The sequence below is a fragment of the Thermomyces dupontii genome (genome assembly GCF_041956625.1).
Source record: "Thermomyces dupontii strain NRRL 2155 unplaced genomic scaffold VTN31scaffold_2, whole genome shotgun sequence".
NCBI lineage: Eukaryota > Fungi > Ascomycota > Eurotiomycetes > Eurotiales > Trichocomaceae > Thermomyces > Thermomyces dupontii.
In genome coordinates this window covers 87695-105185 of record NW_027192308.1, presented here as the reverse complement: position 1 = coordinate 105185, position 17491 = coordinate 87695, and the positions used below count along the sequence as shown (strand labels likewise).

General features: G+C 51.9%; 6 protein-coding genes across 6 annotated transcripts; 1 reads left to right on the top strand and 5 right to left on the bottom strand.

Moving 5' to 3' along the window:
* Nucleotides 1-963: 963 nt before the first annotated feature.
* Nucleotides 964-4287, bottom strand: VTN31DRAFT_2419 (uncharacterized protein; the record flags this gene model as incomplete). Its single annotated transcript, XM_069402585.1, has 3 exons — nt 964-3753; nt 3814-4014; nt 4069-4287. 3 exons carry the CDS (start codon nt 4285-4287, stop codon nt 964-966), a joined length of 3210 nt encoding a protein of 1069 aa, XP_069261852.1.
* Nucleotides 4288-5041: 754 nt separating this feature from the next.
* Nucleotides 5042-7361, top strand: VTN31DRAFT_2418 (uncharacterized protein; the record flags this gene model as incomplete). The annotated part of the gene is made up of 5 exons (XM_069402584.1): nt 5042-5109; nt 5163-5295; nt 5352-5633; nt 5698-6451; nt 6502-7361. The coding sequence occupies 5 exons, from the start codon at nt 5042-5044 to the stop codon at nt 7359-7361; spliced, it is 2097 nt and encodes a 698-aa protein (XP_069261851.1).
* A 2196-nt stretch (nt 7362-9557) lies between these two features.
* Nucleotides 9558-10181, bottom strand: VTN31DRAFT_2417 (uncharacterized protein; the record flags this gene model as incomplete). The annotated part of the gene is made up of 1 exon (XM_069402583.1): nt 9558-10181. One exon carries the CDS (start codon nt 10179-10181, stop codon nt 9558-9560), a length of 624 nt encoding a protein of 207 aa, XP_069261850.1.
* Nucleotides 10182-10204: 23 nt separating this feature from the next.
* On the bottom strand, nt 10205-10911 carry VTN31DRAFT_2416 (uncharacterized protein; the record flags this gene model as incomplete). The annotated part of the gene is made up of 3 exons (XM_069402582.1): nt 10205-10215; nt 10263-10641; nt 10711-10911. 3 exons carry the CDS (start codon nt 10909-10911, stop codon nt 10205-10207), a joined length of 591 nt encoding a protein of 196 aa, XP_069261849.1.
* Nucleotides 10912-11638: 727 nt separating this feature from the next.
* On the bottom strand, nt 11639-12376 carry VTN31DRAFT_2415 (uncharacterized protein; the record flags this gene model as incomplete). Its single annotated transcript, XM_069402581.1, has 1 exon — nt 11639-12376. One exon carries the CDS (start codon nt 12374-12376, stop codon nt 11639-11641), a length of 738 nt encoding a protein of 245 aa, XP_069261848.1.
* A 107-nt stretch (nt 12377-12483) lies between these two features.
* On the bottom strand, nt 12484-13126 carry VTN31DRAFT_2414 (uncharacterized protein; the record flags this gene model as incomplete). The annotated part of the gene is made up of 3 exons (XM_069402580.1): nt 12484-12506; nt 12573-12933; nt 12992-13126. 3 exons carry the CDS (start codon nt 13124-13126, stop codon nt 12484-12486), a joined length of 519 nt encoding a protein of 172 aa, XP_069261847.1.
* Nucleotides 13127-17491: the final 4365 nt, after the last annotated feature.

Sequence of the window (17491 nt, the reverse complement as noted above, 5' to 3'; positions counted from 1 at the left end):
ACTGATCAAATTGTTGCACAGGTGGTCGTTATGCTGACCCGGTTGAGATCCAAATCGACGAACCCAAGCTCGGAGCAAGGGGACAGGAGGAGAAGAGGGCCATTTAGAACTCACCTCGAAGAATTGAGCGTGGTACTGCCCAAGCGATCAACTGATCGATTGAATTGCAGCTAGAGAAGAAGGAGAAATTGGGGGAGGTGATCGGAAGAGAGAGGAACGGCAAATCAGGTCACAGCTGACAAAGCTCTACCCGATGGTTGGTGCTTTTCCGTTCCTGGCTGTGTATCGGTACGGTAATTTCCGCCAGAAATTACGGAGTAACTACGGAGTACTCCCAAGGAAAGGTACCTTAGGTAAAAGGTACGAGATTGATAAGACGGCTGGTCTTGGTGGATTTTCAAGATTATCCTGCACTTGGAACGAATGCTTTGATCTCAGTTCAGATCGTGGTGAATAATACTAGAATCCTCGCATCTCAATTGTGGAATCTCTTTGCTATCGTGGCTTCATTCTACCATCTTCAAGCTTCTAAACTGCCGAAGCAGGCCCCGGGTTCTCTTGCCGAATCAGGCCATGTTTAACTATCGGGAGAGGTGAATCACATGACTTCGGGATATAAAGTTCTTCCGAGAACCGAAGTGGGAAATCCTGGGTCTATTCCCCCTCACAGATTCCCCCGGATTTCCTCTCGGCTTTTGAGGTTAATCGCGGGCATTTCAGGAGCAAAGACAATCCCGAAGAACCGACACGTTCTCGACCAGCTTATCTGCCGCCAGACAGCGCCGAACGATCGAACCCCACCAACGGCTTGTGGAGGACCGAGGACCAAAGGTGGAGAACTCCAGAAGATCAATCTTGTCATGAGGTTTCATGATTCATGCCGTGCGTCTCTATACTCGTACATCGCTGCTATACAACAATTCCAATACACACAAAAGGGTATAGACGTGAGAAACAAACATGCTACCTGGCCGGAACCCGCTCGTAAAACACAATGTATGCTTGTTCATTCTGCAGCCGATCCGCATGGCGAAGCTCCCGCGGATCAAAGTCCATCACTCGCTCATCGTCAAACCGTCGCCAGCAACCCCGGTACGCATCCCGCACCAGCGAGATGTAGTGCCCACCGCTCAGCGTGGAGCCCATATGTCGCAGCACCGCGTATGCGTCGTAGATGAACGGCCCCGTCGTGGGTGAAAGGGGGGCCCCGGAGTTGGTTGTCTCGCCGTTCGCCGGCGGGCCGTGCGAAATCATAAACCGGTCCATCCGCAACCCGTGAAGCGGAAAGTCGATCGGCGTGTGGATCTTGCGTGCTGATTGTGTCTTGGACGCTGAGAACCGCTTGAAATGAACCACCAGGATCTGCGGTGCCCGCGTCAGGATGATCTGCTTCGTCGCCACCCGCTCTTTCTTGCAGTATGGACACTTCCACACCTCGTCCCCGCTCAGCATCTCCTCCTTGCAGTAGCTCTGAAGGCATTGGTAAATGTCTGCGCTGCCACTCGTGGGAATCTCCACGCTGATGCTGTAGAACGCCTCGAACGTGGTTGACGTCCGCTGGCACGTCGTGCACCGCAGCCGGCTCGCGTGCTGCCCGGCGAACAGCGACGAGATGAACGATTCCTCCCGGTGACTGTACCGGTCCCATTCAATCTTCGACACCTTGGGCACCGGCATCCGCTCCCGCTGCATCTCCTCCTCAAACGTCAGCGGTCGCAGCGGAGTCCGCTGCCAATTGATGTTCAGGTCCTCGTGCAGACAGTCCACCAAAAAATCGAAAAATTCTTTGGCATCCTGCTGCCGGTCAATCGCCCATTCCCGGTTCAACCGCCCGCAGAAATTCCGGAACGACGTCGGCACAATCACTTCCACGTCATTCTTCCACAGCGACCGAATGAGGTTCGCGTACAACCCCGGCATCACCCCTTGCGATCCTTTCCAGTTCTTCTGAAGATAATATCGGAACCGGTTATCGATGAAAAACTTGCTCATTATCACAGTCGCACTGAGACACTGGATCGTAGCATTCATGTAGCACGTTACCCCAAAGTTCCTCAGCCCTGTCCGCGGTAGCTTCATCCGAGACGCTATTGAACTGGGCGTGTAGAGGGCCTGCCGAGTCGCCGAGTTTTGCCGGGCCAGCGTCGGCTGGACTTGTCGCCCTTCTGACACGCCGCTGTAAGTCGGCCGTGGAACGGCAGGCGGCGGCCGAGACGGCGCCACTGGGACGGCAAAGTCAGTCGGGTCGGGCATTGACACCGGTGCTGATGCAACCATTGACTGCTGTATCGCATGAGGCTCGGGATACCGGCGCAGAAAGTCTTCGTATGAGTGAACAAACGAGGGTCGGCGATCTTCGATCCCCTCTGGTTCCTCCGCGATCGATCCGTCTGCGCTGTCGTATGCACCACTCTCGACTTCTTCGTTCTTGGTCCGCTCCATCCATGCCGTCAGCTCCTCCGAGTTGAGAGGCGTGAACTCACGAAGACGCCGCTTCCGGATCTCCAGACTGGAGTTGGCACTAGCCATCGGCACGCGTCCGATGGTACCTCGTCGGGACCGCATGGGCTGCTTTGCTTGGATTGAGCCCATCACAGCCGCAGTCGACGATGTGGCTAGGGATTGAGGCCCTACGAGGTCCACCCAAGCGTCAAGACCGCCCAGGAGGAGCGCCGGTGGCCTCCCATCCTTTAGCGGTTTGTACTCGTTGAACTCGTACAGGGTGTCATAGAGCGCCCTTAGATGGGGAGCTGACGTGCCGACGGGAGAGCCGGCCAGGTAGCTCACCGAAGCAGTATTCTGGTCATAATACACAACTAGATCAAACTCGTTCCGTCGTTCGAAAAGAGACTGCTCGTGTTCGGGCGAGACCACCAAGCGCTCCTCCAATTCTTCGGCAGACATGTTCTCTTTCAAAGCCACCGGCTCGATGCAAATAATGGACTTGGCGTAGATGTGTCCGCTATCAAACTGCTCCCGCGGGCGAACATCAATGACCAGCACGTTATGCTGCCGCATGTATTCTAGCAGTTTAGGCGCCTCAATGGCCGGGTTGTGCGGCAAATTGGCGGACCGGCTCTGGTGATCACGCGCATGGAATCCATTCGGGGTGCGAGACCGGTATGGGTTATCATCGTCTGAATAGCGACTAAGACTGCTGCTTCGTGAGCTAGTAAGCTGCGAGTACCGTCCATTGGGGCGCGCGTTCTCCGGAAGGACTGGGGGCGGTGGAACGAATGGAGATTGTGACGGCGCCGTCCATCCAGGACTATACGCTGGACTTGGTGGACGAGGCATCGATACGCTCGTCGGCTCGAGGGGTATCTTCGGCGGCGCCGCTGGTGCAGACGTTCCCATCGGCCGCGGGCCCTGCGGCCGTGGGCGGACGGACGAAGCAGCATTTTTGTCCAAGGTTTCCGTCGAAGTAGGCGCTGACTGTGATGACGCGCTCTTTGTCTGCAATTCCGGTACGGCGCGTAATCGTGCAAAGCGTTGCGCCAACATGTCCTCCGCCGTAGACTGACCCTGTGGGGACTGTCGCCGAGGGCCATCCTGCCCAGAAGAGCCGTTTCGCTGATAGTCTGTCGGACTCGGCATTCTCAGCGGCGGGCGTTCTCCGTTATGATCATGACGCGGGCTCCTCGGACTGCTCTGAGTCGAGATGGAACCCCGAGGGCTGACATTGTTTGCGACATTGTCGTCCGTGATTTGCTTCTTGATCGCCTCCATGGTCGCTTGCTTGGAGCGGACCGCCTAGGCGGGCTGGTTAGCAGATTGTTATTGTGATCAATAAGAAGCTAGGACACGACGCACCAACATGAGATTCGAAAATTGTTCATAAAAAGCCGACCGTCGACTGACCGCAGCTCGATAGTCCGGGTGGCGGGGTATAACGTTGACGGTGATATCGGACGCGCGGAGGTAGTAAACATACGCCGCGTCCAGCTTGTTCTGATTTATCAGCGACACACACGATTGCAAGGCCTGTCGGGCGATATCCAGCAACTGGTCGAGCTAGGACGTCTGTCAGTCTAACCCATGTTCGAGGCGCAGTTGGGCAGCACTTACCGAGCAGTGCTCGTCCAGCTTCCACTGCGCCGCCTGCTCCTGCAGATCCTTGATATGGGGAAACCGGGCCCGCCGCTCCCCTGACGACCCGGACGCGTGTCCATCCTGGTACCGGCCGGCCCAAGTTGCATGTCCATTTGCTGTCTGCATACCAACACTTCCGCCAGATTTCCAAGTCGAAGAGTCGGGCGCGTTTGGGAGGGCCGCAGTCGAGGTCATTATCCGTCCCAGATCGGTAGCGCGCTCATCATCCCGAGTCTATAGCGTCAAACGAGTGTGGGAATCCGCCGTGTGCTGTCTCAAAGCAACTGACGGCAAGGATTGATGGCGCCGCCCGGCCGGTTCTCTGAGGATAGGGTTAGTTGGCAGTTAGCCAGTTGCCCCTCGTCCAGCCCGCAACTCGGCCCAGAAACCAAACCGAATGCAAAAAAAACTCTGGCTGCTGTATTTGGTAGACACGATAGTATTCTTCAAAAGACAAATCATGTATCGCTGGACTCGCTGTTTGCTTCTCTGCAATGCTTCCTGGATTTTGGCAGCCTGAGGCCGATACAATGCCGGGTCACGTGCCAGGCGCAACACCCTGCATGCCAAGACATGCCAGCCCACTGCATGTGAGCGCCGCCGCTCACCGCCTTCATCAATGACGCCACATGTTGATGGATTGCTGAGTCAGCCATAGCACCTCTCCACGTGCCTAAGCGTCCATCGGGTTGACTGTTGACCGGGTTGCGTTTCTGCCTTCACAGTTTGACTGATAAACAGGACTGTGGGTTGTTTTGTCAGTTTTTGTTTCCTGTTAGACACTTCCTTCGGTTTTCCTTGGAGCTTGTTGGTAATTCGCTTCATTCCGGTGTGGATTTGGGAGGCCGGATCGCAAGAGATTCCCAAGGTGCATGCGGTATCATCGGACGCTCTGATTTCACCATTAGCCCCCGGTTTTGCTGGTTGAATACGGTCCGCGTCCGTCGCAATGGCGGGCTGGTTCTCCTCCACGTCGCCGCTCGATGAGAAGATCGAGCGTGCGACGTCGTCCTCGCTGTAGGTCTCTATCAACCTTGCTGGTCCGGCAATCAGGCTAATGGTGCCGGCAGAGAGGACATCGCCCTGAACCTCGAAATATCAGATATGATCCGCTCGAAAAGTGTCCAACCGCGCGATGCAATGCGATCATTGAAACGACGTTTAGAGAACAAAAATCCGAATGTCCAGTTGGCCACGCTCAAGGTTCGCTGACCGGTTGGCCACTTGTTCAGAGCGGGGTTGCTGACTGGATTTCCTAGTTGACGGACACATGTGTGAAGAATGGTGGCTCGCACTTTCTGCGGGAAATCGCGTCTCGCGAATTCATGGACAACCTTGTTTCGCTGCTCAAATCGGAGGCCGTCACGCTCAACCCCGATGTCAAACAGAAGATGCTGGAGCTCATCCAGACCTGGGCACTGGCCGCGCAGGGCCGTACAGAACTGGCATATTTGGGTGAGACATATCGGAAGCTCCAGGACGACGGGTTCAAGTTTCCGCCCAAGACCGAAGTCGCTAGCAGTATGCTCGACACCAGCGCAGTAAGTCCGCTTGCTGATGACAGCACGTGACACACTCTAACCCTCTCATGTTGCTCTTTTGTAGCCCCCGGAATGGATTGATTCAGACGTTTGCATGCGATGCCGAACGCCATTCACATTTACGAATCGAAAACATCACTGTCGCAATTGCGGCAATGTGTTTGATGCCCAGTGCTCCAGCAAAACGCTCCCGCTTCCTCACCTCGGCATTCTCCAACCAGTCCGCGTCGATGACGGATGCTATGCGAAGCTGACTGCGAAGCGTAACAAGGGAGCGGATGAGCGCACAGCGTTCAAAAACAATTCCATCACAAAGTCGGCATCAATGGAGCCTCGTAGTGCGAGAGCAGAAAACACTTTTGATGAGGACTTGAGGAGGGCTCTCGAGCTGAGTCTGGAGGAAGCTCAAGGGCGAAGTAGCAGCGGGTACGTGCCGCAGTCAAAGCCCGCAGAGAGCACGAGGCTCGGGCCGACGACGGAGGAGGAGGAGAATGCCGACTTGAAGGCCGCCATCGAAGCGTCATTGCGAGATGTGGAAGAGCAGAAGCAGAAGCATGCCGCTGCGCTTAAGGATTCCACTACTTCGGCAAGCCAATCCGGCGCTGTAACGAGCATTGCAGTTCTTCCCACGAATCCTTATGAGCTCACCCCTGTCGAGGCGGAGAAGATTCACTTGTTTGCGGCACTGGTGGAGCGGCTGCAGCACCAACCTCCTGGGACGATTCTCCGAGAACCGCAGATCCAGGAACTGTATGATAGTATTGGCGCCCTGCGGCCGAAACTCGCCCGTACTTATGGAGAAACTATGAGCAAGCACGGTATGTCTTGTCAAGCTCGCTTCCTCTGCGCAGTCTAATAATGTCGTCAGACACCCTGCTCGATTTATATGCCAAGCTATCTACGGTCGTACGCTACTACGACCGTATGCTTGAGGAGCGTCTCTCCAGCGCATATTCCCAGCACAATCTTGGATACAGCTCCGCGGTACCAGGCCGTGACTATCCGCCACCCACCAACTATGGTCCCGATAGCCGTCCCGGTGTGGAGAACTTCTACCGATCCCCTGCGCCTCCGGACCAGTTCCAACCTCTGGGCCGGGGACATCGTCTGAGCGTCCCCCATGCCCCTGGGCCGGCTCCGGAGGCCACCTCCCCGTATCCGAACCTAAACCCCAGCCTGGCAGAAGTGCCGGGCAACATTCAGTCTCCGCCACCTGTCCGGGACAATTCATACCCTGCACCTACCGGCGCCCCCACAAACTATTACACCAGCCAGGGGCCAACATCTCCTGAAGTCAACCCAGCTGCATCGACACCCCAAGGCGAAGCTCAACAATCATCATACGACCAGGCCTCTCCCACACTGCGACGCCAGTCTCAGTATGCACAACCACCACCCGCCCCCTCTGGCGCCGCCTACACCTCACCACCTCCTGTTGGCGGTTATCCATATGCCTCCCCACCGCCACCTGATCAGCAGCATATCTACCAGCCGCCTCAGGAACCCCAACCTCCAGCTTCGCAGTCGTCACAACCGGCGCCTGCAGCATCGTCGCCGTACTACCCAGAGCCGGCCCAGTCCGGCCATGGTTACACCGCGGTTCCTCCTCCCAATGGCTACTACCATTCGTCTCCTGCGGCCGCCGTTGCATCTTCCCCTCCGCCGCAGCAGGCCGCTGAACCTCCGCGACCGAAGCCCGTAGTGGAAGAAAGTTTGATTGATTTATGATTGATGGAGTTTCTATGTCCCCGGCGCTTGGAGAGAGAGTCTCTGTACGAACACATGCCTTGACTCATCACCCATTGAGTCCTTGGTTGGGAGTCCAGTAGAGTGTTCCTGCCTGTCACTTTTATTGGCATGATGTAAAGCATATTAATGACAAGTACTCCGTAGTTTTGTCGCACTGATTCCTACGTTCTGCGCATTTTCGTATCCAAGTCTGTCAAACGGGGCCGTTCATACGTGAAGATGCATGTCGTAGACAACGCCATCATAATATCTACTAACGCGACTCGTCACTTGATCACCAATCGCACGCAGTGACTCAAGTCTTCAGTCCTGCTGCTGATATGCACACATCAGCCCGAGGAGAGATCCTTGCAGCCTTGCAGCCGATATCTGTCACCAGCACGTTCTCGCCCACGTCGGCATGATCACAGACATAGATGGGACGAGGTTGTTTCGTCCCAAGAGAATACGACTGCCCTGTCCTTAGCGATAATGACTTGGGGGCTAATCCAAGGAAGTCGTCTATCTCCAAGCTTTCGTGATGTGTGCATATCCCAGGCGGCGATGACTCCTCCAATGGTTATGTTAGACGGCCTATACTGAGATGAGGCCATTCCCCTCACTCAATCTGACAGAAAACAAAGATAGCGATGAGATAGTTGTTTATAATCTGATTACCCGGACTCTATTATCTCTTACTTCTGGATGAAGACATGTTTGTAACAAAGCCTGCCAGGATGTTGCAGAGTGGTCGAGAATAGCACGTAAACCCATGGATGTAGTATCCGGGTCGTGTTGACAAGGGGGAGAAAAAAAAGTTTCTGAGCTGGGTGAGCAGACTCCAGGCCAAGTAGTTGTCGAATAGGTCATCACCCCCATCGGGGCTGGCACTGGTGACAGTCGTGATTTCTAAACCTACCCAAGTACATCATGTAGTAGTACCGCAAGCGTTCGGGGGAAGACACTTGGGAGGCAGTAAGCCGATGATGTCATGCTTGCCTCGGCCTGCAGCAGGCACTTGATCTTCTTAATGATACTCCATTTCTTCTTTGCAATTACTACTCTAAGTGCCCATGCGAAGTGCCGCAGTAGTGGCCGCTCGCTTCCAAACCGAATCCAAGCCGAATAGCATTAGCCTAGTGCTCATTTGCAGAGGTAGGTACCTCAAGTTCCATCATACGTAGTACCTTTGCATCGTGACCGACGCGAACTAGAGTTCTCGAGCTGGGCTATCCGGTTCCTGAACTTCCTGATCGCAAAATGGTCCAGTAGCTCGACTGTCAAGACTCACAACGCGCATTTTTTCCAAGCACTGACTGCGCCAGTTGCCGTTACGAACCATTTGAGATGTACGAGGTATGGACGGGTGGACTACGACCCGAGCCGCAGGTGAGATTTTAGGGCTAAGTTAAATCGGAGATGGATTGGCGAGTCGCCGACAGTTCCTCACTGCCTACAGCCCAAGAACTCCTTATACAGTACCAAGGTATGTAAGTAAGTAGTTACGCAACTCCTATGATAATTAAGTACAGAGACCGGGACGCTGGGTAGCCTACTCGTAGAGTAGGTACTGTATGCCCCAATGATCCAATCCACTCTGCAGCTGGTTCTCGTACTGTTTATAAACACGATACGTTCCAGACGCTTCTCATCACATCGTTACGGCTTTCTCATGCGAACGGTAGATACTATCGGCCGCGCATATTCTATGGAGCGCAACTTGATTCCAGGATCGACGTACGGAGTACCCAAACACACTGCACTGCAGTACTATTATGTAGCCCGAATTTTAGGGCCATAGGTAGTAGGTCATCGTCCGTCATCCATTAACATCAATTCCCATGCAGAGGGGTTGATCTTTAATCAATCAAACATAGTAGTAGGTACTGAGTGCACGAGTACTACGTCAGCAGCGGATTACAGTTCGGCAATAACCTATCATAGTCTCAATACTTCAGGCACAAGTACCTGGCCAAACCTATTTAGAATCCAACCATGCACTGTTCGAAAGGCTCCGCTCCAGGAACGTTTGGTACAAATTCTGGGTTGAAAAACCAGAGCTGTATACCGCCGATGCTAACCACGCCATAGACCTCATAGTCGCCAAAGCTTAGCAAAGAATAATCCATGCGAGAAATGCCGCTCATGTAAGATGTTGGAGGGGGCAAGCGGGCACCAAACAGATTGCGGGCGTGGTCATCTCGGGCGTCCAGTTGAAATGGGCGTGTGGTTATGGTGCCGGTGGCGGCGTCGTAGATTAGAATCTGACCGGGACGCTGTGCCCAGCGGTAAATGATGTGCGGGGTCAGAGAGTCGCAGGGGTCCAAGTATAGATCGCTGATGGGCTCGGGGCCAGTCGATCCATCGGAGGCTCAGTCGGTCCTCGGAATGGTCGTATGTGAGGAACATGGTGATCTGAGTCTCTCTCACAAGGAACTTTAAAGTTACAGTTTTGTCCGAAAGATCGAATTGGTGGTGCGTTGGAAGAAAGTTATTTTTCTCCACAACACGGCCGCCCAGCGAGATGTTGAAGTTCTTCCTCTGGAGAAGCTCCTCGCCGGTCAACGTCCACTTGGTCTGCTGAGTCTCAGGCGGATTCACATCCCAATTGATCTCAAATGTGACCAGCACGTTCTGGTCCGCATTCGCATGCAACAGCCATAGATCAGAGAAGGACCCAAAATTGTAGACTTGATTTGATCTCAGATCCCAAATGTAGATGGACCGAGTATTTGGCATGAACCGGGAAGTCAGGACTGCCTTGTTCTTAGTGATAGTAGTCACGCTCATACCCTGGGGAAACTGTTGTTTCCCAACCATTTGTAACGTGTGAATATCCCACGCTACGATGGCGCTGCTAATGTCAGTGCTAGACGGCGTCAACAGGAACAAACCACCCACCTATCATTCGCTGCTTCCATAACCAGATAGCGATCAGAAAGGTTGATGTATCCAAGACAATCTCCTGTGTTGTTTGGCCAAAACAATCTCCTTCCGGTCTCAAGATCAGCATAAAGACCTTGTCGTCGCCAGGCATGGTAAAGCACAGTCGCCGTGAACAGTACACAATGTAACTGCAGTATTCTGAGCGTGGTGACATGGGAATAAAAACTTTCCTAACCGGCTGCGCAGACTGCAGGCCAAGTAGCCATCGAATACACGCCATCGGGTTGGTGCTCGCGACGTTCGTCGTTTCCGAGCCCAGAGACCGAAGCGTTCGGGGCAAGAAACTCTTGAGGATTGTATCGCTTGACAAAATCAAGCGCCATCGCTTCGAGACCTGTTCGGACGGTCCCCGTTAGGATAATGAATCACTTTTGAGCGTCAAGGGTACCGGGGAATGCCACACCCTCTGGCTGCGAAAAATATCAGCGCAATCCAGAAAGTCTACGACATGAAGCACGAGCTCAAGAGGCAATGAGCCGATGATATCATGCCTTCCTCGGTCTGTCACAGGGGCGTGACTTTCACCGTAATTCTCCATCTTATTGCAATCGCCCTTCGTCCCCGCGTGCTTAATATCGATCTTGGATGTAATTTGAGAGAGCATTGCTACACCAAGTGGTAAGGCCTGGACAGCGTGACTTCAGCTTCACAAGTGAGGGGCTCGGAAAAGTGTGTAGGCACGTCCGAGGAGCACGGATCGAATACTACTTTTGATGGATATTGCAAGGCAACCTGGACTCTTCCAATCAACTGCAACGCAACCAAATGAAATCTGAACACGGAAGTCCTGTCCCAAACAACTGAAAAACAAAGTTATCTGTGCCTCAGTTAGCCTTCGTTGCTCAAGTCGAATCGACCTTTTTAAAGTTACCTTTTCAGCACTTCTAGTTTGTCGAGCTCCTCCGTCTGTTGATCGATGAGCTGAACCGGAGCCATTAAGCGCGGCTCTCTTCCTACGAGTTACGAACTTCCTGGACGCAGGATGGCCCAATACGGTCCTATTAATTTGACCGACTACACTCGCGAGGCGCATCTGTGCTGACGGCTGACTCCGTGCTCAACTTAGGCCTTGCCACCTATCGCATGCCCCCGTCGTTAGCCTAGTTCGAGGGTAGGCTACGTCGGGCTTGCAGTCGGGAGGTTACCGAGTAGTAGCTTTGCTGCACTTTGCAGACTGCCAAACCAGGAGTCAGAACGAACTCTAGAGTTTCGAACCATACGAAAACAGTAGGCCTAGTATGTTTGAAAATTGTGTGGCAACTACCTAGGTTAAGTTTTTGACTTTCCAAGAGTATATACTCAGAGATACGATCCACTAGGTAACCCTAACCCTAAATGGCTCCAGCATCAGGTATGTGTGGCACAAAGTCGGGATTGAAGAACCAGAGCTCTATGCCCCGTGTGTGATTCAGGCCAAGAACTTCATGGTCACCAAAGCATCCAAAGGAATATCCCACGTGCTGAGCGTAAGATATCGGACGCCACACCGAACGCAGACTGGAACTCAACATGGAACGGGCGGTGACCTCTTCCTGGTCCAACGATTGTGGGTGCACTGTTGTGGTGCCAGTGGCTGCGTTGTAGATTGCAATGCCTCGGAGCTGCGGCACCCAGCGGTAGATGATATGCGGTGCCAGTGAGCCCCATGGGCCCGTGATAAGATCATTGATGGGCTCTGCGCAGTCGATCCATCGGAGGCTCAGCCGGTCGACAGCGTGGTCGTAAGTGAGGTGTGCAGTGGTATGACTATTCGATCGAAAGAATATCTGCGTTACAGTCTTGTTGCCGTATGTGCGGTACCAGTCGTTGCGTGTTGTACGGAGATCATTTCCGTCCACAGGGCGACCGCCAAGCAAAAGATGAAAGTGTTTCTGGTGAAGATGCTTCCCGTCCGTCAATGACCACTTGGTCTGCTGCACCTGGGGAGGATAAACGTCCCAATTGATTTCGAATGTTACCAGCACATTCTCGTCCTCATCCGCATGCCACAGATTTAAATCAAAGAAAGAGCCAAACTCATGCAATTGATTCGCACGCAAATCCCAAACATAGACAGGGTAAGATTGCATACTTCTCCAAGGAACGATGACCGCCTTGTCCTTTGCGACAGAGATCTTGAAGTGACCATAACGAATAGATTGTTGTCCAATCTTTTGTGATGTGTGCAAATCCCACGCTACGATGATTCCGCCAATGCAACTACTGCAGTGTTAGACAGCACCGACGAGAACAAGTGATGTCCCTGCCTGCATAGAGAGACCATACCAAACAAGATAGCGATCAGACAGTCTGATGGCAGTAAGATTCCCCCTGTGTCCTTTGAGAAGATCGATCTCTTCCCAGTCTCGAAATCCAACATCGCAAGATTGTTCCGGTCAGGCATGATGTAGCAGAGTCGTCGCGAATGGTACGCGATATATTCGCAATTTTGTGGCGTTGGAAACAAAGGGATAAAGAGTTTCCTAACCGGGCGAGCAAACTCCAAGCCATGTAGCCATCGAATGTAGGTCATTGGGTTGGTACTCTTGACATTCGTGGCTTCCAGACCCAGAGCCGCAAGCGTTCGACATTGAACACTCTTGATGAGGGTATTGCTCGACAAAACCGACCGCCATCGCCTCGAGACCTAAGACATACCTCTGTTCAGATAACAAATCATCACGGAACGCTGGACAATACCGCACCCTCTGGCTTCGAATAATGTCGGCCTGATCTAAATACTCCACGACATGAACCACGAGCTCAAGAGGCAACGAGCCGACAATGTCATGCCTGCTTTGGCCTGTAACAAAGACATTATGGCCATAATGTTCCTCCATTCCCCTCTTCACAGTCGTTAATTCTCGCACAATCTGCATCGTGGTTAGCCGTTCTTTTCCCAAATCGATTAAGTACAGAGTACAGTACTATTACTCTTAGTAATCGGTAGAAGGACTCAGCTGCAACAAAAGATTAGTCTTTCCTATGGCATAGATGCCTAGTAGAACTTACGCGCGAGATAACCAAGGTCAGCAAATGGTCTCAAGACCTTCGCTGCATAGGTACTAGACTACTTCTACTACGGCACGTATGTAACTACTCGTAATGTTACCGCTGAGTTTGCGGAGTTAAGTACGGTAACTTATTGTCAGAGGGTATGGTCCAGTATGTGTACGATACGTGTATCGTTACATCTCAGCGAGATCCGCCATCGCCGCGTTCAGTTGTGATCTTTGGGAATCTTTTGAGCCGACACTACCGGGCCCAGAATCAACTGCATTTTCGAAGATGCGGTAGGAACCGAATCTGACTGGGAGTGCGTCCAAGCTGAACGTGTAACTTGCATTCAGAGTCTCATGCTGATCCTGAAAATCGTTTGCATAAGCATGAAATGGGGTAAGCTGGGAGTCCTCCAATTACTCACGGGCCTGTTCCATTTACGGATCAACTTGATGAACTCATCCCAATCGTCAATCTGCAAAGGGCGCTTCTTGCTATGACGCTTGCACGTCTTGTTTCTCTTCCCTTGGTTGTTGAGTAGAAATTCATCAACAGGGAGAAGCTTTTTGCATATTTGGCAATAGTTCTGCTCATATCCTTGAGTGGCCATTGCGGGCGGTCAAAGGAGCAACACAATGAATGGAGAATATTGGCAGTTGAGGTTGCAGTTGAACAAGGAATGCGACAAACCAGGATGGTGGTGGGAGAACGCGTAGGAATCAAAAGGGGAGGTGTAAACAGAAGCGCGCTGCTGACTAAAAACAAATCACGTGGATCAGTGTAGTAGTCATATTCCTCTTAACTAAATTTATGAAAATTCACGTGATTTGTCTTCTCCTTTCTTGCTCCTTTTTTTTTTTCTCCTTGTGTTCAGCTCAGTGTCTTTAGGCCTTTATGTCTTCTCTTGTGCCGTCTTTTCCGTCTTTCAGGCCGTTTAGGCTTTTAGCCGCTTCTTTTCCATGGTTCATGTGTTTTCAGCACTCTTCAGCTCGCTTGTACCGTCCTCTTTAGGACGCTACTCATTTGTGTAGGTTTTTCCTCTGGCTTGGCATCATGTGTATATAGAGCTCCGATTGCCCATAGAGTTGGAGAGCAGAGTTCTAGCTAGCAAGGTCTTGTGTTTGGTTCTCTCTCGGTCCAGGATAAGCCCAGTTCTGTCCGATACTTATTGTAGCGTTACCTAAACGTACATCCAGGCCGGCCCTTGATTATTGGCAGCAGGTTAGGTAACCTTGCACGTGGATTTCTGCAACCCGGGCAGGCATCCATCAACATCGTACTACGAGTGCTGTACTAGGTACCTACATACCTAGGTAGGTACTTTAGTACATATGTAGTTACTTGCCTTTGTCACTAAGTAGCCACGCAGAAGACCTCGCGGTCGTCACAACATTTCGAGGGAAAGGTGTTTCCGGGATCAGAGTAATGCATCAGACGACTCGAGTGTCGAGGGACATGCCATAAACAATTTGCGAGCGCTACGTTCTCGAATGTTCAATTGGTATGGGCGCACGGTTGTGGTGCCAGCGGCACATTGGATATGAAAAACCCCCCCGAGGTGCTGGACCCAGCGGGGGATGATGCGCGGTGCAGGAGAGTCATAACGACCCCAAGTGGAAACCAGGCCAATGATTACGACGCAGACGATCAATTGGAGACGAAGTCGACCGACGGAGTGGTCGTTCATGAGTCGTGAGGTGCATCAAGACTTCAATCTTTCCATAATGTGTTCGTTTTGTAGCTGGTGACACCATCCAATTGGTCGATTGGCCGGCAGAGAACCATCTTTTTCCGCATGATAACCTAGCCCTCAAGCGAGAGGCGGATCTGCTTCTGATGAAGCTGGCTGCCCGCCGGTCAACGTCCACTTAGTTTGCTGCGCCTCGGGCGAATTTACGTCGAAGTTGAACTGGAATGTTACCAGCACGTTTTCGTCTTCATTCGCATGCCAAAACCACATATTATCAGAAAAAGAGCCAAACTCCTTGACATGATCCGAGCTCAGATCCCAGATGTAGATCGGGTAAGCTACGTCGTTCCACGATTCAAGGAATGATGACCACTTTGCCCTTTGTGACAGTCATATAATGCACGGGAATCTCAAGGGGAATTCTTGTTCCCCCAACTTCTGTGATGCGTGTATATCTCACGCTGTTGTGACTTGCCAGCAGTGTTAGCCAAACGCGGATGAAGACACAAACACCCCCCTTGAAGGTTCCATGAAATCACAAACAAATAGCGACCAAAATTCTCAAATCTCGGATCTCGCCGTTTGTACTGTTGTCCCAAATCGACTTCTTTTCGGTCTCGAAATCCAACCTTTCTACTTCTTTGTCGCGGCCTTGCATGACATAGCATAATTTTCGTGAATGGTATAAAATCGTCTGGGCGCTTCCTGACAATGCTTGCTAGGGAAGAAAACCTTCTTGACGAGGTGACCGGACTGCAAGCCTAACAGCCAACGAATATAGGTCATCGCGTTGGCGCTCAGGAAGCTCGTTTTTCTCCATGCCAGGAGCCGCAAGCATTCTGGGCAGAGCCTCTTGGTGATGTTGTCACTCGAGAATGTCGAACGCCATCGCTTCGGGACCTTGGACAGCCCTATTGGGATCGTTCAGTCACTTTGAGCCTCAAGAAATCTGTAGTCCTGCACCCTCTGGCATCGAGCAATATCTGCCTGATCCAGGTATTCCACCTTACCAACCACAAGTTCGACAGGCAATGAGCCAATGATGCCAAGTCTACCTCCGCCGGCCACAGGGTCATTTTTTCCACGATGTCCTTACATCTTTCCTGTGTAATGTTCCTTTTCGCTCGCGTGAAATCCGAGGCGAAGATTTGCCTGAGCTCAGTCAAAGTATTCAACTTCGATTGAGGGCATGCATTCATTCACCGTCAATTACTTACAACAAAATGAGGAGAGTACTAACAACGACGAGATTCACCTGGTACAGTACCTGAGAAGAAGTACTGCTTACTTGCCGGAAAGGACAAGGAGCTGTACCAGGCATCACGAGTGTATAATAATCTGCAATATCCTTGCTTGAAGAGAGCTAGTCAGGAAATAGAAGGACGGAAGTCTGCAAGTCAGATTACAACTGGGTAACCCCAATCCCGGCGGCTTGAACATTTTTGACTTTGGCAAAAAGATCTTCCTCCCGGGGCGAACAGACATAAGGTTGTCCAGCCATCGGAAGTAGGTCTTTGCGTTTGATGCCGCATGATCCATGTTCTTTTAGCCCGGAAACTCCAGTGCTTTGGGCAAGAAACATTTGGCGATTGTATCATTTGTGAAAATCGAGCTCCATCGCTTCGAGACCTTGGACAGCCCCAGTCAGAATGATGGATCACTCTTGATCATCGAGGAATGGAGGATCATGCCACGCCTTCTTGCATCGAAGAATGTCGGTCACGTCTAAATACAGCACTACCTGAACTACGAGTTAAAGAACCGACGATGTCATGCTTGTTCCGGCCAGCTACAATGAGATCTCCGCAGTGATTACTTATTCTCCATTCTTCGTATTGCTATTGTTTTCGAGTCCTTCTTGAACTTGGTTTTACAGTCGGCCTGAAATTTGTCATGTTTCCCAAGTCCGAGTCCTCATGATGCTGTGCCCTACTCTATATAACTGTACGATCGTACGGAGTATTCTGCCTATTCAGGCGCTAAATCAACTGAGCCAATACCCCGAATTGATCGGCAGGCATCCACGGCCACGGCCAAAGGCAACCTTTACTGGTAGCCTACAGCCACTTTCCACTAGTATGCATAGCATCAATCAGGGTTTCGGAAGTGCGGTGACGAAGTCAATATCGATAGCAGTGGAGGGACAAGGAGGGTTCTATATCAGGCGCTAAACCGAGTGCTTTGTCACTTGAAGAGCATCTCATGGTTAGACAAAGGAGAAATCCAAACAAAGATGACAGATCAAGCTGGGGACATGTATTATGTCCGAGAATTGCCAGAGTGCTCAGACGAGGACTGGTGCTGGAAGCTCTGGTATCCTTTGTTTGTTCTGATTCGTTGACGTTTCGTTTACGTGTTTCCTGATACAGCTTGGGCTTAGTTTATCAGTGAAGTCTGAATGACTAACCGTGCTTGGTTAGTTCAACCAATGATTGGTTGATGACCATCCTAGATTAGTCAGCTCCGTTGTCTATCTAACCCGAAACGGAATACGCCGTGACAGCTCTCCTTCATT